Source organism: Ambystoma mexicanum, chromosome 5q (genome assembly GCF_040938575.1).
Source record: "Ambystoma mexicanum isolate Mex_15411 chromosome 5q, UKY_AmexF1_1, whole genome shotgun sequence".
Lineage (NCBI taxonomy): Eukaryota > Metazoa > Chordata > Amphibia > Caudata > Ambystomatidae > Ambystoma > Ambystoma mexicanum.
The window spans coordinates 955,416,683-955,439,803 of record NC_090933.1 but is presented as its reverse complement, the minus strand read 5'-3'; the positions used below and the strand labels follow the sequence as shown (position 1 = coordinate 955,439,803).

The window sequence follows — 23,121 nt, the reverse complement described above, 5'->3', positions numbered from 1 at the left end:
AGACATAATACAACTTGTCAGGAAAGTTACAGGCATGGACCTATTGGAGAAGGATCCTGGTTTTTAGCTTTACTAAAAAGGAAATTCCTATTTCTTCTAATTTTGTTAATGTGTATGTACATCTGAGTGATCTCATGAAATCACAAGGGCTTATTCGACCTCAGAGTGTTCAAGTTCTATTACCATTTAATTATTTTAAAAAGGTTATTCTCATTAAAGTATGCAAAGTTTAGTAATCGAATATTTCTAAGTCTGTTACGTGAGTATATATATCACTGCTAGTAAAGGGAATCTGCCAATGTGTCTCTTTTATTTCTCTTAAGCTGCCACAAATGGGACTGAATAGATCTGCAATGTCTGGCTCCCAATTAAGGACTTTAATAGCCTGAACAAGAGAATGAATACAAGAGCAAATATGTTCACTTATTAACTATTGTTCAGATTAAATCTGCTTTGGTTCTAACATCAAATATTCTTTAGTAAGTGCCAAGAATACCTCTGGCTGTAAACAGCAAACATGTCTCAAGCTCAGAAGAACAGAGAAAATGAAGAGGTACAAGGACTAAGAGGAGAAATTGAAATGACGTAGAGCAGGGATCTCCAACCTTTATGTTAGCAAGAGCTACTTGTAGTTAATGGCCGACGGGCGTGAGCTACTAGCGAGAGCTAGTGGGGTGGTGATGTTCATGAGTAAGAATTTTTACAAGATTTGTTTGGGTGGTTTATTTGCTCTTTATATAAAAAAAGAATAACATATGCATTTACCAAGATACTAATAACTTCAAAAATATCTTTATTTCATTATTTTTTATTTGTAGCTGTATCCTAACAATTGTTAAGCATATCAGAAAGTAGGAAACCAATCGAGATATTTGATGTGAAGGCTGACAGTGCATGCTATCCATCAGTGCTCAGTAACCTGGTGTGTAACAAGAAACAGAAACAGCACTGTGATGCTGTCAGACAGGATCAAAGTTTTGATTTCAGAAAGATCATATCTGAAAAAGGCAGATTCGCACAGATAGGCAATGACATAGTTCCATTTGCCATAGTGCTGGCACCTAACTGTACACCTGACATGGCATGCAGGAGTGTAGAAGAATAAGGAAGAGAGGCAAGGATGAAAGACTAGGGTGAGGAAGAGGGACCAACATTAGAAAGAGGAACACAAATGTAAAATGGATGCATTTAATTTAATAAATCATTATTAAAAATTTGATTCATGATCAAGCATTTTTTAAATAGGATTAATGAGGGATCACTCGACATCATTGAAGGCCTGTGCCCATGGACCTGGCAGCACTTATAATGGGCGCAGAGAGGCAGCCAAAAAGAGGCCACAGCATGACACCTCAAATCCTTATAATGTTGAGCACCCAAGTATTATGTCACTTCCTCTAGTGGTGTAATTTCAAAATGCTATGGGCTTGGTTACAACTTATGATGCAACTCCTTAGTTTTTGTCTTCATCACCGGTTTTTCAGCTACTTCACAAACATACTTGCATGTTTACAGTTACAACACTGGCTGTATCAGAGGTTTTACATGTTTCACTCAAAATGCAAGTATATTTGAGGACTGGTTTGAAAGGAACCATCTTTGCTGATACTGCTGCTTCAGGGTCAATGTTTCATATGGATTAACCAACGTGTGTAATTTGGTAATTTAAATGTTATGCATATAGACCTATAGATCCATCCATAATATGCTTTTGGTATCTGAACCATCCAACATAGCACCATAAAATATGTTAAAACACACTTTCAAGCCTGAGTTAAAATAGAAGGCCTCATTACGAGTTTGCCGGTCCAGCAACAACGGTACCGGTAAGCTTGCCGGTACCGTTGTTACAGGACCGGCAAACTACGAGTTCTGCTTGCGGATGCCTTTCATCCCACCAGGTCTGACCTGGAGGGCGGACCGGCACCCGTGAGCAGACCATGTCTGATGGACCAGCACCATTCAAGAATGGTGCCGGTGCATCCAACCTCCCCATTCCCATTGAGCCCTATGGGGCTCCAAAAGGGAGCATTTTTTTCCGGCGCCCGGGAATGGGCAATTACTGGGTCTCCCGGGGTTGTAATACCCTGGTTATTGCCGATTCCCGGGCACCAGAAAAAAGACCACTCCGGCGGCAAACCGGCACGGCTACCGCCGAAGTCGTAGTGAGGCCCAGAGTCTTAAATGATATCCAACAGAACTGTGTAACCTTAATAAAGCATTTATTAAACGAACAAAAGGAAGGATCATACTGCTCCAAAATTGGATACGTACATACATGATTTATGTTAACATGTGTAGGAGAGCATTGCTTGATAACAATCATTTGGAACAAGAGCACAACATTGTTCTGTACCACGACTACTTAGCCAGCCATGGCCATGAAAAGAAGGCATCAGCATTCCTGCAAACATGCTAATTATAATTAATGTAATCCAAATAAAGTATCATGAAGGCTAAATGGCCATTTCTGTCTGAGAAACATGTTGGCAGCATGCATGCTTTATCATTTAGCTCTGTGACAACTGAAGTAGCTTCTCTACTCAGTTATTTCCTGCAGGTTTTGTGCTTAATAGCAGAGCTCACGTACCATGCACATTATGAACCCATCAACCGAAAAATACCATGTTTAAGACACACAGAATCATATGGAGACTTAGGCAATGGTTGTTTTGGCAGGAAAGAACACAATTATCATGTATTTATTCATTTATTGCATTTGTAGGGCACACCTAAGCCTCAGGCATCTTAATAGTTGTCCATATTTTGGAATTCAACCCTGTTAATACTTGTTAATTGTTGGGATTTAACCCAGTTACTTCTTGCATCAGGTATATTTGACTGGGAACTGGAGTGCGCGCCCCGCCTTCCCCTTTTTTTAGATATGGCAGTCCCGAGCTCCAGAGGCAGCAGCACTGGGGTTACTGTGCCCTACTTGTGAGAGCCATAATGATGGTTTTCTCCCCTCCCCCAATTTTGGGAAAGATTTGTGCTTTTGGAGGGGTGTTGGTTCCTGGTCACCTGATTTGAAAAAAATGTACCACTACAGCTACCAGAATCCTTTGAGACTGAAAAAGCTATTAATTAGTAACACCTGAAAAGAAATACAGCCTCCCTGATGATTGTCTGTAACAATAAAGCGCTTGGAGGAGAAGAACAACAGAGCAATTGAACTGCAGCAGATGGGATTCAACCCTGTTAATGCTTGTTTACTTTTTGGGATCAAACCCTGTTAATACTTGTTCATTTTTGGGATTTAACCCAGTTAGTTCTTGCATCAGATATATTTGACTGGGAACTGGAGTGTGCGCCTCGTCTTCCCCTTTTTTTTTACATTAGGTAACATTATAGATAACATTATATTGAATTCTTTCGGGGACCAGGGTTTCTTAAAAACCCTCTATGCCATCCTTAATTCTTAATTCCCCTTCTTTTGAGTCATTTTCACCCCGGTCAACACAATACAACCCATTGAAAGGGAGGGAAAGAGAAACAAGCAAAAGAGAAAGAAGACAGAGTGAGAGCCCTGGGTCCATGCAGTATACTAGATGAGAAGGACAGACAATAAGGTATGGAGCCTTTAACAATGAAACAATGGGCATCATAACGCGTTTTAACCCAAAGAGATGTACTAAAGATTGGTTTCTATTATTGTATAGGTGATCAATAATTATTTTACAAGATGATGAAACGCCACAAACACTAGCAACGTAGATATGTGATAGAACATCCTTCAGTGCCTGTTTATGAACAAAAAAATAAGGTATGGACCGTTGTGAATCGCGTATCTCACATGGTTGAGTATTGGATTAAAAACACAATTGCACGAGCACAATTAAATAAGGGCCATGAACCATTTCGTATAAAATGAAGGTTGCCTTCAAATAGATAAAAGACAATTAATAAAATAAGGCAGCATACCCAGAATAAAAATGTGGTGTTGTGAGGTAACACTATATACCCTTAAATTGGAATTGTGTAGAATCACATGTACAGTGTGCAGAAAATGGTACTCAACAATTAAGAAAGTTGCGACAATATGTAATGGCCAAACAATTAAAGGTGTCAATGGTATAATTGAAACTGGAACAAGTAAAACTGAAAGAGGATAATACGATTGTGTTGTACATACAGAATAAAATATTGCTAAGAGGTTAACTTTGCACAAAGCGGTTAATTAATGTTAAGATATATGGGTCTATATATAAATACTGTGTATTTGTTTGTTTTTAGATGTGTTCATCAATCATGTCACATTGAATACTAAAAGACATGCACCTAGTCTAAAAAAGTACTAAAGTGTCCTGAAGACAGTCTTGACCAAGCCCGAAAATTGGATCAATTCTTTGAGGGTTTTTGTATAAGGCTAGAAACCTATTTATTGGTCGACACTTTCTTGTGAGAGCCTATGTGTATTGTGTGTACATGGAAAACAAGAATATAGATACCTCGTGCTGAGTGACTATAGTAATGTACATGAACATTAAGTAAAAAACGGTGACTCAAAATAAGTTACTAACCCCACCTTTCTTTATGATGACAGTTCTGATTCGAACTGTATATTTTCTTGATACTGTTCAAGTCAGATATGATTGATTGTGTTTTTTCTTTAATATGAATTTGTTAAAAATGTTGTTTGATTTGTTGTAGCTTTTTGTGACGTGGTCTTCTCACGTTTTTTAAAAAAAATATTTTCAATAAATTCGAATTTTGATTCTTAAATGACCCATGACCATTTTCTTATAATCTAATTGTGATTATGGTCACACCACTTGTTGTGCAATGTATTTTCCCCAGCAATGTCATGTTACAACTGGGTAACTTATTTGGAAATTATGTTTGCATGGATCAACAGAGTGAGAGCAAAGACAGCGACAGACATGGGCAGGGAGAAGAGAAGAAGCAATAGGTGAAGCGATACAGAGGGGTAGCCAGGGAGTGGGAGACTCTGATTGACTAAAACACTATGCCTGAGAGATTGAGAGACTGCAACTGAGAGACTGATCTGGATAATGAGAATGGGAATGAGTAACTAGGATGAGGGATTAGAATGAGGAATGAATTACTAGGATGATGGACAAGGGTTCTATGTTCATTCACCACCTTTTTTTTTGCGCCACTTTTTGCCAAAAATGTTTTGCAAGGAAAATCATCTAATTTTGTATTTTATTTAGGGGATACCCCTGCAACCCCTTCCCCACCCTCCCCTATTATTTTTGAATGTTTTTTTTCCAGCAAAACATTTTCAGCAAAACGTGCCGCAAAATAAAAACAGGCAATGAATTAACGTCGTAACAGGACAAGTAGGGGGGAAAAGGAAGGGAGAGTAAGTAGAGAGTAAGAGAAAAGGAAAGAGGGTATGATGCACTATGACAATAACAAAGAAAATCGCTCGGACAATGAAGGGGATTAGAGCGAGGAAGAGGGAAGAAAATTAGGAACTAAAATGAAGAATAGGGACTAGGATTAACAACTAAAAAAGCAGTCTAGGCCAAGGACAAGGAAGAGGGAGTAGAATCAGGCACTACAATTGAGGGACTAAAATGTGGAAGAAGGACTAGGATGAGGGGCTGGAACAAAATACGAGTATAAAAGACTAGAGTTAAGGACTAGGATGAGCCATGAGGAAAAAGATCTAGGTGGAAGAAGGTGGGCTAGAATGAAGAAGAAGGACCTGTATGAGGGACTTTGATGAGGAAGAGATATGAGGATGAGGAAGCGGAACTCGGGTGAGGACAATGATGTGAAAGTGATAGTTGGATAATTATGCTGAAGAAGTACTATTATGAGGAAGATGAAGTAGGATGAGAATTGATTGATTGATTGATTGAGAAATTTGTAAACGCGCCAACAACAAACCAAATCGAATCCTGGTGCAGATGGAATGTGTCATCAGACAAAATGTAATATTCAATCACATGATGGAAGTAGTACTGAGGTCAAAACAAAAGAAATACCATATTTGAAAATAGTTTTTAAACATGCACAGAATGTTAAGAGTGAGTTCATTTTCCTTAGGTTGAAAGGGAGACTGTTCCACAATCTAGGCCCTAAAGACACATTTTGCAATGGGGATAATAAATAGAACTTTATCTTCTGACCTTAGGGCCCGAGTGGGATGGTATAGATTCAACTTGTCCCTCAGGTAACTTGGTGCCAGACCATTAATGCATTTAAACACCAAACAGCCAACTTTGAACTGTATACGATACTCCACTTCTGACCAATGGAGAGAGCGACGGAGCCCTGAGGTTGGGGTATTTTTAGATGCAACAACCACTAGTCTGACGGCTGCATTTTGTGCCCTTTGCAGGCAGTGAATCTTTTTAGCCAGGGCTCCAGCAAGGAGTCAGTTGCAGTAGTCTAATTTCGAGTTGACTTGGGCTCCCACAACCAGGCCACGGCCAGTCTCAGGCAGATAGAGCAGGGCTTATCATAACAGCCGAATGTTATAAAATGCTGACTGAACTTTAGCTGACACTTGACCATTGCAGCACAAGAATGACGAAAAAAGACTAAAATGAAGGGCTTTGATGAGGGATAATGAGGGGAACTAGAATGAAGAAGGGGGACTAGGACAAGTAAGAATAAGAGGGATAAGGACAAGGCACTAGTTTGAGGAGGATAAAGAGAGACTAGTATGAGGAAGCATCACTTGAATTAGGAGGAGGTACTATTTATATATATTTGTATTTATTTATTTAACAACAGGGTATCATTTTAAACCAAAATGACTTACAAATTGAGCAATAATGGAGACCAGAGGTAGTCCTAGGGTAAGGTGTCAATACATAAGAGCCTTAGTGCCATTAATGATGGGTGATAAATAGATAGGAGTAGTAGCGTATACTAGGGTCACGGACTGGAGAGCATGCCATTATTTTTAACATTGAGAGCCTGACACATGGGATTTTTTGGTTACTTTTATATGTGACAAAGGACAAGCTGATGTCAGCAGATACACGTTTACTGTTTTTGTATTTTTTTGGTGTGCACATTTGCATTTACCGGGTATGGCTACTCAACATAGCTAGTGCCCTAAAAAGGCTGGCTGTGCCATGTGATTTTTGCTTGCTTCCATGGCCATATTTTAGATTGGCCTTCTTCCTGCCTTTCCAGGTGAAGAAATCCCTTCTAAGGTTATGCAGTTGCCCCGAACAACTGCTGCTTTCACAGGCTAGTGATGCTTTTGTGTGTCCAGGAAAGGGGTGGGACTGTCTAATCCCAGTCCACACCCTTAGTGCTAGAGAGTCTGGGTGTGAAACAAATGTGAAACCAGTCATTGTCCCTGACTGGACAATTACTGGCTGTTTGAATACTGCAGATCCTTACCATTGGTTGGCTTGTACTTGCGCCCAGCTTGGATTTTGGATACAAATAGGACTGCTGCAGCCATTTCATCAAATCATCCATGGAGCGAAGAATCCCTCAAAGAAGAACAACCAGCTGAAGATCCAAAAATGCCCCCGAAAGTGACCCAGCATCCCTTCCTGTTTGACTACCTATCTCTGAAGACACTGAGCGGTGCTTCAACCCTTGGACTAGTGGGGCCAACCAGTCTTGACATCTTCTGAAGGATCCAGCCATTCAGAACCTTTGGAAGTGTCCCTGGATCACCCGGCAGACTGACCAGCTCTCTGGTGGGCTGCGTCACCAGAAGCATCACTGTTATGTGATTGTGTCTGGAATGTTGGTGGTTGCCAGCTTGTGCCACTAGTAGCCTTCTCCCTGAAATTCAGCATACCAGCATCAATGGAACCTGTCCTGGAGCAGCTGCTGTGACCATGACTGGAATGATGACTGTCATCGCCTGTGTGCGGAGACTGTTGCTGGAACTCTTGAAGAGGCTTGAATTGATGATTCTTGCATTTGTTCATCGACAGAGGTTGCATCTTGCAACATACACCAGATCGGAAGAATACTCGAAACTGCTACTCCTGGGCAACTTCCACCAGAACTAGCGGTGGAAGATCAAGCTCCCAGTGACACCCAGAGGATCCACATCAGCATCTGGGAAAATTTGAGTCAAGGTGGTAAGTAAAGGCACTGTATCTGTCCCCTCTGTTCCTCCATAGGATAACATTGTGAATACATGCCGTTGTCTACTTATTCCATTCCACTCACCTTTTGGTCGTCTAGGTTGACCTTTGGTGTAGAAGAAATGAAAATAGTTATCTCTGGTACAATTGTTGTAGAATTTAAAACTATCACCAAAGCCTATTGGAACTTGCCTACAGAGACAGCATTCTGGTGAGAAACATTGTGGCTCCTCTGACTTTTGGGCACAAACCTGCATTCATTTTAGGGTTGGACTTCTGGTTCCATCATTGATGGCTTATGAAATACTTACCTGCTTTGCTGATTAAGTCATTTGGTGTATATTTGAATCTATGGTGACTGTATACATTTTTATCATAGAATGTTGTGTGATAATACTACTGGATAGATTCATTGTCCAGTTTGTTCATAAGGACTATAATATATGGCTAATGTATTTTTATAACTGAACGTCTAAATTGAACTATTGTATACTATAAAGAGTAGACTCATTGAGGGCCCTGACCCCATTCACACTCACACTCTCCTGGAATAAGCCTTGACTGCTCTCCATTGCTACCATGATTGGGTTTTGGCTAAACTCTGAGTCTTCCTGTTCACTATAACTAGGGTGTTCTCCTAAAATCTGTCTGCCAGGAATCCATCATAACAGATGTTATTCCCAGACCGGTAGTAAATGATATTGCCCAATGCTGGCCAAATATTGGTTGACCAGAAAATCCCTGCTGCAAATCTATTATCATTTGTCAATGTCAAATGTAAAACGTCAACAAATTAAAAGAATGAGCACTATAGATAAGATCAGCTCTAAGACAGTCTTAAACATTGACTTCCCAGTCATCAGATGATGCAATGTGAATTGTGTGTTATGTGTAGCCACATGAACACATGTAATCATGGGGAAGTAGTTATCCGGCAGGAGCCATACTAAAACCCTGGAAATTCATATGTTGCGTTTGCTGGTATTTTTGTGCTGCCCATTTTCAGCTCCTGTTACATTTTGAATCAACAGTGGAATGCATGATGATGCAGAATATATAAACACATGTGCTCTTCAGTGGCATTTTTAAAAACGCTGGCAATTCTCCTTGGCTTTATTTACCACTGATGATAATTGCATACAGCCGGTGTTAAACCAGAATGCCAAATGTATTGTTGTATGTGGTGTAGCAGTGAGGGCAGCATGGTGGAACCTTACCCCCACTGACGGTATTTGTGGAATTAGGCCCAATGACTATAAAAGGAGCAGAAATAGTGATGTCATGTTCCAGTCAAAGAAGTTGGAGAGCATTGGAAGTAAAACATGTCATGCTTTCGCAATTTTATGACTACAGAGAAGAAGAATGTTCTTTTGTGTATGAGCTTCATCATTTGCTGTAAAGTCAATAAACCACCCATTGTATACAAGCATCATTTCTTTCAGACCGTGCTTCTTTCTGGAACTGTTGCTTTTTGTCTCGTCATTAGTCCTTTCATTTTTAAGATTGGAAACCAAAAGTGCAGCTGAAAAAAACAAACATAGCCAGTTTTTAGTAGATGTCCTACATTTCTGTGAACAGGCAGTCAAAATGCAATACACTAATTCCTCAACAGTAGAACAAAAAACAGGGTCAATCAGATAAAAAACGAACAAGTATTACATAATCATTCTTCTATAATAACTGATATTTATATATTTATGAAATATATATATATATATTAACTCACTAACTATTCCTATTTTAACTCTGTTAACCATATATTAAATAGGGTGCTGACTTGATATTCAAGTGCTGCAGTAATGATATGCCAGAGGCGCAAGTGGTAGAACCACTCCCGTCCAAGAACTACCTTTACATGGCAGTACAACCTCATGTTGCCATTTACTGCTGTTAAGCAGTAAAAGCTTATACTGCCAGTTAAATGCATCTTTTGAAAGGTACAGCCTGATATGTCCCAATACTGCCGTTGTATGTAACTACCTCATCGCCCTCGACTTACTACATTCACTATATCCTATGTGCATAATATGTCAACTAGTGCAGCCTTAAATGCCCCTGTAATGCCATGTTATGCAGTCAATATTTATTATTTATTTATTTATAATGTGCCGAAAACCCACAGGCATCAGGGCGTAGAGACACTTACACGCTCCTTTGAACACAAAAGACAGGACAGTCGGGTCTAATGTCAGGTCTAATGAAGATAACACCAAGAAAGATTTATCCGATTACTTGAATAGTAAGGTTTTTAGTGCCTATTGAAAGTATTTTAAATCTGTCTCTAGTCTAAGATCCGAAGGCAGTGTGTTCCAGAAATGTTACTGGAAACAAGCTTCCTAGGCATTTAGAGCGTTTGAAACTCGGGCAGAGCACCTGTAACTGGTTGGAAGAGCGTAATGCTATAGTTGGGATGTAATGAAGAATCAATGATTTTAGGTACGAAGGAGCTGTTCTGAAAACGCACCGGTGGACCATAGTACCTACTTTGGAATGTAAGCGTTCCTGTATCGGAAGCCAGTGGAGGTCCCTCCTATGATCCGAGATGTTTATCCTTCTTTAATTTTTTTAACGACGCGCACTACATCGTTCTGCATGATTTGACATTTTTTCAGGTTAGAGAGTGAGGCTCCAAATAGTAACAAGTTACAATAATTGAGTCTAGTTAGGATGGTTGCTCGGGCAATCATTTCAATGTTATTTTCTGCAATATGGTGACGGATGTTCTTAAGTAGGTGCAGGTGGTAATTGCAGTTCTGGCTCATCTGGTTAACATAGGCATCTGCATTCAATGAGCTCTCCAGCTAAATGCCCAGAGTTTTGACCTTGTTTTGCACTTGAATAATGCCAGTGTTTAGACATCCAGACCTCTATTTGGTCATAGACATTGGCTAAAGCAACAGAGCCCTTCATGTGATCGCTGCTAATTTCCGGAACGAGCTGGGTGTCTTTGGCATAGTTTGTGAAAAATACATCCAAACCCTCTAGGAGTGAGCATTGCAGTCTAATGTACAGATTAAACAAAACAGGCGATTGGCATGCCCCCTGAGGTACCCCACGCGGGATAGGTGCTGGTGGGGAAGTACCTGAGTCCCATTGAATTCTCGACTCCCGATTTGAAAGAAAGGAGCAAAACCAACCAATGGCCTCTTCAGAGCAGTGACCTAGATGACATATGGAGTACAAGAATCAGTCGTAATCTACCAGATCAAAAGCTGCAGACAAATCTAGTAAGGTCATTATCCCAGCTTTTCCCTCATACATAGATCTTACCATGTGGGACCAAAGATCTACAAGAGCGGTCTCGGTACTGTATGAAGGCCAAAAGCCTGATTGCCTATTAGGGAGAATGCCATTAAGTTCCACATAGACCTGAAGTTGAAAGGTGGCACATTTATCGAGAATCTTGAGAAGGAGATTGCAATTGGTAATAGGTCTAAGATTACTTGGTTCTTTTGGATTTAGGCTGAGCTTCTTGGGGAGAGGAGTAACTGTGACTGCCTTGATTGAATCAGGAACTAAACAATCATTTTTTGTATATCTAAGATAGATATTGGATATAGTGAAAAAGCAGGTTGCTTGTGAGCCCTGAGATCTACGATCTGATGGCCATTTGGCGTTGTTACGGTGGACAGGGTGTTTTGAATTGTATTTCTTGTATCAGTGATTTTAGCCTCAAAAGTGGCCTGCACTGTTAGGCAGTCCTGGATCGTAGAGAAAAAGGCAGTTTGAAGTGCCTTTGGTTTTTCTAATGATTTTTGGATCTCAAAATGTTTTTCAGTGCAGTTAGAAGATTGGCAGATAATGGTGTCCACTATTTTAAATTTGTACATTTTGTCAACCTCTTTCCAGGCAGTTCTATTTTCTTCTGATTGATGTTTTAGCCATAGGGATTCAAGTTTACGCTTTTGTCTTTTTAGGACACTGGGCTGTTGTGTAAACCATTTTTGGTGTTCAATATTGTCCCTTACTAGTTTAAATCTAAATGGGACAGTTTTCGGGACATTGCTGGAGAAGGACAACACCATACAATCAGCAAAGTCTGTACTTAGTGTGCTGGTCATAATTGAGTCTAAATAGGCTCGAAAATCTTTAGGAAGCACCCTTTTGAAGTTACGACTGATGACTGTTTTGTGTGGTTGTTAGGTTTTGGAGGATGATCTATAAGATGATTTGGAAGTCTATAATATAATGATCCAACCATATGCATGGACTGGTCTGGTTAATATTGACTATGAGATTTCTAGCAATTACTCCAGGGCGTTATTTTTTCCAGTGGTAGGATTGTTATTCTGAACTTTATAGTTAATATTACTTAAAGCAGATTCCAAGTCAATATCTTCTTTATCCAGTTTGTTTCCCTGCCAGAGGTTCAGATCTCCCAAAAAGAGTGTCACACTGTTTGGCCCAAAGACATTTTTAGAATATGAATGATTTCTTCATTAAAACCAGGCATTGGTGAAGGTGGTCTGTAAATTAGAACAAAATGTATGTAGCTATAGTTTGTCTGGGTCATTTTGACATGTAGGTTTTCACAGCCTTGACAAGGACTAAGAGCAGTGAAAAGTCTTAGTTCGAATTTAGCAATAATTGCCACCCCACCGCCATAACCTTGGACTGGGTTTTTGCAGAAAATCAAGAACCCTGTTAGGTCAGTCATAGGACCACTGGTGTCCATAATCCAAGTCTCAGGGAGACATAGTACATCTAATTTGTTATCAACAATGAGGTAATGAATATCTCACGCATGGTTGTTGAGGGATCTCATGTTAAGAAGGGCCATTTTTAGGTTAATCTCATTCCATGGATGGAAGGATCTTTTTCCTCCAAAAACATTCCCTGGTTTGGTAGGGTGGGGAGGTTGTGTTTCCTCTTCAGTTGTACTAAGAAGGGTAGGACCCTATGTAAGAGGGCAGGTGGTCAACTGATTGAGGTCAAGATCCGTTGTTATATTAACAGGCTCTATGAGAACCTCAGATTCTTTCATGGAAAGCTGCATATCTAAAGAAGGCACCGCAAGAACCTGTGTTGCGGGCATTTTACTGTGGTCACTAGTCCGCGCTGGGAGCTCCTCTGCTATAGCCCCAAATGAACCATGTAATGTAGGTGAAACAGCATTTACATTAGATAAGTTCCTGTATCCAGCTGATTGCTAGAGGTCGCTCAATGCGTCAAGTTTAGTTATTTTTAATTTGTTAATAAAGGGAGCAAGGCGGTTAACTTGTTGAACAGCTAACGATAAGGATTGCTTGAGGGGAAAACCCATCTTGCCCTAAAGCGCTAAGTAGGGTCCTAGGAGGAAGAAGAGCAAAAATGCACCGCATAATTACCTGCAGACAAGAGTGTAGGGTGCCAAGATGCTGAGCATGTTGATGACCAGCAAAAACCGGCTTGTTGCTGAAGTGTCAGCGCTGAAGCGCCTGGCGTGTCAGTAAGTAGACCAGGGTGGACTTGGGAAATGTAGTTCCCAGAGCCGTCTGGCAGTTACACTTTCTATGAGAGTGCTTTTTCTCTCTGCAGGATCAAGGATGCAAGTATAATGGCTCACAAAATGTAAATCTGAGCACAAAAGCAAAATGCAAATAGAAAACAAGGGAATACAAAGTAACACAAAAAACAGCAAAATGACTTGCTCGTGTGAGCCAAAGCAAAGAGGAATCAGCCCGTAACTCTGATAAAACTGCTTTTAATACCGGCGAAGACTGGCTTGTTGCTGAAGTGCCGGCACTGAAGCGTCTGACGTTTCAGTGAGAAGACCAGGGGGATCTTGGGAAATGTAGTTTCCAGAGCAGTCGGGGAGTTACACTTTCCATGAGAGTGCTTTTTTCTCTCTGCAGGATCAAAGTTGCAAGTATAATGGCACACAAATGCCTCAGACTACCAATATTGTAAGCAACGGCCTGAACATGTTTAGGTCCTACAATCATATATTAAGTGCAGCTTCAAATGGCCTAATAATGCCATCCTATGCCAGTCATGCCTCATATACCCAGTATAGTCACAAAGGTTACTTAGAGATTCATATATAAAGGTGCTCTCATTGTATGCCAGTTGAATCCTCAAATGCCAACATATTGTGATCCAATGTCAGATAATGCATGTGACAGGTTACCCGGGTGGGAGACACAAATGGGCTGACACAAGGTTGGGGTTTAGTAACATGAAAGTGTTTTACTTTGACAACCACAACAGCTGAATAGAAGGTTAACGTCTCTGTAATAAATCATAAAGTCTCTCTCAACAGTTACAGCCATGGAGCCTTTGTCCAATCAATGACCCTTGCCTTTATCTTTGAGTTTTGGGTTTGCGAGGATCCCGAACCCTCATCGGTTGCGTATGATGCTAGGCCTTCAAACGCTGAGAATGCTCTGCGCTTGCACAAGTCTGACAGTCTCTTCCAGAAGGTGGAGACACTGGGTGAGTTCTCCCAGTTTTTGAAATGTTGCAACATTATTCCCTTAAAGGTAGGGGCTTCCATTTATATGCTGCTTGTTTGGGTCAGGCCAGGTTGCTTGAATGTCTTTCCTATTGAGAAGTCCAAGAGGTTGGGACAACTCCTTTTCCTTGTGGTTGTCCCTTGCATGAGTCAGAGTGATAGGTGTGTGAATTCCCGTGTCTTCCCACTTGGTATTCCTGTGTATCTACAGGGGTGATAGGGTGGTGAGCATTTATGAGTGATCCTCTGTCTTCCCCCTTGGTCGTCCTTTGTATCTGTAAGGATGGTAAGGGAGTAAGCATTCCCGTGGTTGCCCCAGCCTTAGTACAGAGAAATTGTGTGGATCCCAGTATACAGCCTCTGGGCCCAGCATCCTCTAGCTCTGGGTAACCCCGTTCCCTTTGACCACCCTAATGTAGGTCCCCAACTTTAGGCAGTGGACTTTGTGACATGCATAAGTCAGGCATAGTCATCAAGTGTAGGTGTTGCCATCACCCAAAAATTCTATTTTCTTTAACAAGTGGAAATTAATTCTGGGTGAGAGCCCTATTACACTCTTATGCACACAGGGTGCTTTCCCGGGGGGGGGGGGGGAGACAGCTCCTGCCCCATGTTAGCCTGAACCCTCTCATATGGGGATTTCAGGACTTCAAGGCAAGATTACATCACTGGGCCTGGAATCTTTAACTTAAGGGTAATCAGGGTGAAGCCAAGGGTACCAATTGAGTGCCTGGGGTTTTCAGTTGACACACCTAAAGACCACCAAGTGACACAACTGGCAGTAAATCAATTTTTAAAGAGAGAATGCAATACAACATTTGGATTTCAAAAATGTGGTGATCTGCAAGGAAAGTATGGTGATTGGGGGCAGATTGCGACCACATTACATAACGTGTGTATTTGTAGAGCTCAGTGTTCACCCCCAGAGGGGTATCTAGATGCCACTGACAGGCAACAGATATTTGTTACCCAACTCAATGGTACTCATATTATCGACCTGGTAAGGACCAGGATTTGAGCCTACGAGCATGAGATCTAACACAGGTCCCTGTATTAGATATATTAGTCCCTAACCACAGAGCCAGCTCTTACAGATACTACTTATTAAGACACATTTACAGTTTGGACAATGGGAGGTAAAATAATTTCAGCAAAATTACTGAATGAATTATGTGCTTAAGCGAGAATAGTTAAAACGCAGCTCTCCAGGATCTAATGGTTCAAGTTCAGCAACGTGCGTATATGATGGAGAATCCTTTGAGCCGACAGTGTTGCTGCTGCTCCCCCCCTACCATCTTCTCTTGCCCGAAAAGTACCTCATTAATTTCCTGGTGACATGATGGGAGTACGAAGTGGAGATCCTCTCTCAGTCCTCCCCCTTATCCCTTCAACATCGAATAGCAGGCTCCTGAGGGACTAAGGAGGGAGAATGCTGGGAAATGCAATAAGCGAACATGACTCTAAAGATTTTTGCGACATGACTGCACCTCTCGCCCATAACCTTTCTGGCATTTATTCTGGGGTGCTAATGGAAAAAAACACCAAGTGGAGAGGTCACATCAGCACCACTGCCCTCAGATCAGACCAGGGGAAACAACTTGTCATCCCTGGATGCTTTGGCCTAGTGAGAGTTTTTGGGGGTTAAATGCCAGAACATCTGGCGGTTAACAGGTTGACTACCCATGGTTTAGACACTTACAGAGACTAATACCTCGGACTGGAGATCCATTTTCAGCTATTACTGCCCAGCCAGTGTTTGCTGCCCCATAATGTTACTCTGGTTTAGTGAATTGAGAAAGTCACCACACATGTGTCTGTCAGAGAGAATTTCCCTTGCAGAGTGTGGTGATAATTTCTGGAGAGCGTCTTTTATTCATATAATATTAACTTGTAGTTTGTGGCATAAAAGATTTGCCAGCAAATTACAGTCTGAGCAGAGATCCCACAGAGAGGGCCTTAGAATGTTATATGATTGGCAGTTGGGACAATCTGCTGGATGGGTGGATCTGAATAACAGAACAACTGATCATGAGAAAAGAAAAGTAAGAACATGAAGGCAAGAACCTTATTGGGGGGTGCCGTACTGCACTCCAGTAGAGCTGGTTGGATTGCATTGCTTTGTCTTTTTGGATGCAAGCCTGCTCATGAGACAGATGAGGGGATAGGAGATGCCTGAGCACTTGACCTCTCTTTGGCTCATTGCAGGAACACGAGAAACTGGTAGGTCTTGCGATGGCTGACAAATGAGCAAGGACCTTAGTGGGTCCTTGGAAAAGAGGTTAGGCTCCCCCCTAAACCTCACCACTGTCCCTCAGCACCTGTGAGACAGGTTGTGCACAGAAGCAGCCAGTTACCATGAATGAAATCTTGGTGTTAAGAATTGCTCAGCAACACTGAGCATTATCCCTTTGAACCATTCACAAAATCGGTAGAGACTTGCTTCAGAGAATACTTTTTTGGAATGCCAGAGTGATCACAATCTTTTTAAAGTGAAGCCTTTCTTCAAACCACTCAGAGTCGACCTCACCAAGGAAGGCTCTGTGCTTGTTTATTCCGATCAATCTTTAATTGGAAGAGCACATCTTCCAATGAGAATTGCAAATCAATGGGCCTTCTTCAGGGGTTGAAAAGTAGCACTTTGTATCTGATGATGTTTTAGTAAATTAAGGCTGTTCTTTAAGTAGTATGTTTAAAAGGGCACTATTACCATCTGAGTTGCAACACATTTTGCATGGCCACAAAGGTGGGGACACTCATTAAATCAACTGCCTGGACGGGAACACTCAGTTCTACACCTAATAGTGGCCATCATGAATATAAAATAAGCTAACAGCATATGCTTAAAGTCGTTAATTGTAGCAAGGTTGAGTGTTTGGGGGTTGCTTGCATGAGGCTTTCCTGCAGTTCAGGCACTTGTTTGCCTATGAACGTTCACCACTTTGCTTTGTCAATCTTGTTTCAAATTGTCTTCTTGAATTTAGTGAAATATCCATTTGGGTACTTAGACTAATTTAATAATTATGTATCTTTTTGTAATGAGCTGCTCCACTGCAATTAATACCCTAGACCTTCTCAAGATTGATTGAAAGCTATGCGTAGAAAGCAACACAAATCATTAGTACTAAGGGATATTGCTGCCCTTAAAACATCTACCTTCACATTTGCAACTGGAGACACAATACCAAACCACCAGGTCTGCATTTTGCTTATGGAAGTTGCTAAATTAGGAATAACTATATTCTAGGAATTATAATTTTCATGACAATGGCCTGAAAGATTTACACCTAAAATATATAGGATGAGAGAGGCAGCGTCTTCTTGAAAAACTAAACACATCTCATGCAACAATATTTTGCAGCGCGTCTTGGATCGGTTTCTGCAATTCCCCTAGCTTAGTCACTTGCAAACTCACAAGCTGGGTGAAGGGGCTGATGATAGCACAAAGAGCCCTCACACACATAAAGACCACAAGGAGAACCGTAGCACAGGCCCTCTACAGAGAGAGTCCTCATTGGGAGCAAGTACCTTAGTAAGTAGTGGGTTTATGTTGCTTCATAACTAAACACCTAATATATTGATGTATAGTGTTTTTATGAAAAGTGTTTTAAAACCAATGGCTTGGCATTTGAGACAAGGTATATCAAAGTCTGTATTTATGACCAGGTTAGCTTCATTGACCACAGATCTTTTAGAGAAAATTATGTGTAACAGAGAAATGTTGTTAGCTAACCCGTTGCGAGTTAAAGAAAAACTACTGCAGTTTGTACATTGGGCCACTACTGTGCAAGATGTTTCCAAGTCCACTCTCTATAATCATCTGGTATCTCATTATAAATGTTTGGGCTATCCTGAGCCGTATTTGTCCCGTTTCCCCAGTAAAAAGTGGAGGAGCGCTTTTATTAGGTTGCGGTTTAACTTGTTACAAACTGGTGAGATTATGGAGATAAAGGGTAGTTTGTTTAGCACGTCGATCCCTTGTAGGCATTGCCAAAATGCAGGTACTCTGGAAAATATGAGACATCTTCTCTTGGACTACCCCATATTAACTCCTTATAGAATTCAATCCTTTGGTAAATTTGTCTCAAATCATGAGAGAGTTGACTTGGATACGCTCTGGAAATATATGCTGTTCGGAACTACAATCAGTCTTCAGCTTGCTATTGTGAGATTTTTAACAGAAATATGTGGTTTATAAATTGGTAATTTTAGAGTCCTTTTGAATTGCTTTGTAAAAGAAATGAATATAAATATTGTAAATCTTATTTGTACTTGTAATATAGAGATAGAGAATTAACTAGGCATCTATTGCTCTTTTTATCCTTTTTAAATAATTTGGATAATTTGAATTTGGATACATGATGATTTTTTGGTTTTGCTTCTTTTCTGTGGAGTTTGATTTATTCTTATTTTAATGTATGTAGAAATATTTTGTGAAAATGTCTCTTTTTTGTAAAGGTTTTATTTTCTTAAACCCCAAATAAATAATAAATAATAATAATATCAATGGATTGGCTTGCAATTTTAATATTTTAATATATATATATATATAATTAAATATTAATTTAATAAAAATGTGTGAACTGTATCTTCTTCAAGGTTTTGTAAAAAAAAATACCTATCAAATGTTTTTAATTGGTTTAGTCATCCAAATTGTTCTGCATGTGAGCAAAGCCTTAATCCAAACAAGCAGAAATACCATTGTGCCTTCTGGTAGAGAATTTAAATAGTTATTAATTGGTGAAATCTAATGAAAGGTTACTTTGAAATGATACAGCTTGCAGCATTAGGTAAACATACAAGGCCCATGGATACAACAATAGTCTCCAGGTATGTATGTCCATGTCATGTGTGTTATCTGAATTAGTCTACCCTTTACCGTATTTGCTAAAGTCCTTATTTCCGTCTTTGCATTCCTTGACAGTGGCATTCTTCTTCTCTTCAGCAGTTTTGCATGGAGGTAAGCGAGGCGCTCAGACTCCTTGTCTGGGTAGAATGATGCCAACACCAGTACCTTCAGTTGGGTGAGAGTAGCAGATAACAGCCCAAGTATTAACAACACAACAATGATGGCACTGAGGGGAATCCACGTCTTGGAGAGGGAAAGTGTTGGTAATGGGATGCATTTGAGTTCGAAGAGATGGATTTGGAAGTAATCCTCATATGTGTTGTAATACCCCACATTAGGATCTGCATAAACCCCTTTCTGTGAAAAACAAGAAAATAATTGGTTATAAAGCAGCACCAATATCTCTTCATTTTCTATGATAGCTATCTATATATATAAAACACTTAGGTATGTTTCCACACTCAGCTGTTGCAATTCATCAGTGTTAGGTTGCCCTCTGCTGTCCGAATGGCAAACTGCACATCTGTGTGCCCTTCCACTCCAACAACAGCTATCATTTGAACAAACAAAATGAGCATGGCTCTATGCTGTCACCTTCGCCTTCCACTATTGCAAACATTTGGAATAGTTTTTCAAGTTACTTCTTTCGAACCCCACTTCTCTTCACACAAGGGAACGGTGTTTCAATTGTCAATGAACAGTTAATTGCCGGCTCAATGTTTCAGTATCTAAAGAGCAAAATGCTGCAGCGCGAATGCCTCCTCACTAGCTAAAACTGAAAGTAGGTGCTGTAATTATTCACTGTAATTATGCTACTATTCAATGTTATGCCATCATGGGGACTCTGCAATGGACACCATGCAATGGAACAAGGTTGACAATTACACATCTACAAAGACACATCATAGAGGCATGTGTAACCGATGGATTAAGCTTAGATATTGTTCTTATACCATGCATACCACTCATTCCATCTGATACAAATATGCCTTGCAAATTCAAAAGAAGAAAGTTTCCTATAGGTTTAGCCTTTTAAATGACCATTAATAAGTCACAGGGACCTAGGCCCCCTTCCTGGAAGCGATCAGTGGTAATTCTGATATTTCAGAAGGGGGACAGAAGTGACCCTATGAATTACCGACCGACATTGACCTTTAAGATATGCTAGAATGGTGTATGTCATGTCAGGAATGGCTAGTAATATTATACATTGAATGGTGATTCAAATACTATGCATTTCCTTTAGTTACAATAATGTACTCATTTATCTCTGAACACAAAAGATGTAAACGTTTTCATGATATAGATGGTTTCATTTTATGACAAGTTCAAGTTAATCAAGAAAATGTATAAGAGACTGAAGATGTTGTAACGACCCAATCATTGAAAGGAAACAATTGTTCTTGTCCACTCTTTTCTGGGGCTCTCATAATTTGATAGGTTTCCATTCAAATTAGAACATTCTTGGCTTCCCATTGATTAATAGGACATTTGAGCATAAACATAGTGGGTTTGAAACGAATTTCTATCTCCTGGGGTGTCAGGCTTCCATTAGATGTCTCTTCGTCTGATCATAGATCGGTCCTGCATCAGAATAAACATTCCAGAATCCACAGTAAAGCGAACAGTTTTCATTCTAAAGCTCCTCGGAATCATAGTTCGTCTCTCTCCCCGCTCCCTTTCAGGAAACGCTATGGGTTGCCTTGGAGACGCTGGCGCCCTTTGCATTCACGTAGGTGTTCAGGCCTACGGCGCCGTGTTATGCATGCAGTCAGCTGACCAGTATTTAAGCCCCGCCCCCGCGCACGGCGGTGCTTCTGAATTTGTACATTTCCTAAACTACGCTTCTTGTTACCTTGTCTTCTGGCTCCTTGAATCCCTGGTTTTCTTTGCGACTTTCCTGCCTTGTTCTTGTCATTGCCTTTGTCTTGCCTGCACATTGCCAGACCCGGAACGGCCACGGACTGCATTCGCCTCATCCCTCAAGTCTTACCCGCTCATTGCCAGACCCGGAACGGCCACGGACTGCATTCACCTCATCCCTCAAGTCTTACCTGCTCATTGCTAGACCCGGAACGGCCACGGACTGCACTCGCCTAATCCCTCAAGTCTTACCCGCTCATTGCTAGACCCGGAAACGGCCACGGACTGCATTCGCCTCATCCCACAAGTCTTACCTGCTCATTGCTAGACCCGGAACGGCCACGGACTGCATTCGCCTCATCCCACAAGTCTTACCTGCTCATTGCTAGACCGGGAATGGCCTCGGACTGCATTCGCCTCATTCCTCACGTCTTACCTGATTATTGCCTACCTCGGAACGTCCACAGACTGCCTTGTCTCATTCCTCATGTCTTACCTGTTTGCCATGACCTAAGACTCTTGGATTGCTCCAACTACACTCAGTGCTACGTCTTCATTCTCTTACCGCCCAAAGACTTTAAGGAACAAAAAGGACTTTCGTGCATCGGCGCAGGATCAAAGGACATTAGTGCAACGGCACAAGGATCAATAGACTCCTTAGGTGTCCTCGTGCCGGCGGGAATAGGAAACAGGACATTGTGTTTCCAGGACTACCACTTCCTTCCCAAAATTACATCTGCTGTTTCTACCCAGAACACTCACTTGGTAAGCACATACAGTTTGGTTCTCCTTTTTTTTAATCTTCTGTCCTCCTGGTAACAGTTACCTTTCTTGTTTCAGGATACTCACCAATCTAGCTTGGAACTATTCAGTCCCATTCTGATTTTCGTGCTTGTGAGTATCAGTTCTTCACCTTGTTTTGAGATTACATTGCCTTAAGCCAAATGTTAATACTTGGTTAATTTTTCTTGCAGCCAGCTGTCTGAGTACCAGGGTGTACCAATATTTTCAGGTAATACTCACCTCAATCTGTCCTTTTATACTCTTGAGAGGTATATTGTCAGAAAGTCTCAATTGCATCACGACGTGTCAAGCCACCACTACTGGATTTAGTCCTTGTACCCTAACATGGGGCAACCTACTATTTTTGTATATTCATTGTAAGAGCTCTAGTGAATGAAGTCTGCATGAAAGTTAAGCCTGCTTTAAGAAAACGCCCTAAAAATTTGGTCTTATTGGTTTTTGCCGAATAAGACCATTTTAGGACGTGAAGGCCTAATGCAGCATCTGTCTACCGTCACCAGCAGCTTTTACGCGACATAGTCTCCTTACAGGAATGAAGTTACATACAGCAGAGAAAGGTGCCCATGGTGTGCTGAAAAACAGTGACCATCTATTTTTGTTCCGGTTTCAACTGGATTTAGGAAAGAAAATGATTATGGTACAATTATCAGTTGACACACCCTACCTTCATAAAAAATATTAACCGTAGATTTGTGTTTAATTCAAAACATTGCTAAATCCAAAACTGTTCAATGCAATATTTTATACAAGTAGTCCAAGGGAAAAATACATTGGCAGTTTATTATTTGTTGTGTCAGATCAGGTGCAGTGTCCACCTCAGCCTCAAAAGTGGATGCTATACATATACAATTCTATGGCAGTTTATGGCCAAAGCATTTTTTCAGACCAGCAATATGGCCAATGTTGCTTTTACTTTCCTACTAGGCATACGTGTGTATGTCTTCATTTGGGATGAGCTAGTACGGGCATGAATCCCACAGCAAGGTACTCTTTTGCACCCTGATTACCTCTCTGTCCTCCAGAACACACACACACACACACACACTTAAAAGGCAGTGGTCCTGTGGAGGAAAACATAAAAGGAGGGGTGCAGCATCTACCAATCAATTACAATTCGCAAGTCACATGCATTCAAC

General features: G+C 40.8%; 1 protein-coding gene across 1 annotated transcript in view; it reads right to left on the bottom strand.

Moving 5' to 3' along the window:
- Positions 1-2,205: 2,205 nt before the first annotated feature.
- DCSTAMP (dendrocyte expressed seven transmembrane protein) overlaps positions 2,206-23,121 on the bottom strand; it is a 356,578-nt gene continuing 335,662 nt past the window's right edge. Inside the window, exons 3-4 of the mRNA XM_069621488.1 lie at positions 19,349-19,675; positions 2,206-9,561 (exon numbers count right to left, since the gene is read on the bottom strand). Of these exons, the coding sequence (XP_069477589.1) occupies positions 9,478-9,561; positions 19,349-19,675 (411 nt within the window). The 3' untranslated portion in view covers positions 2,206-9,477. The remainder of the gene's footprint in view (positions 9,562-19,348; positions 19,676-23,121) is intronic.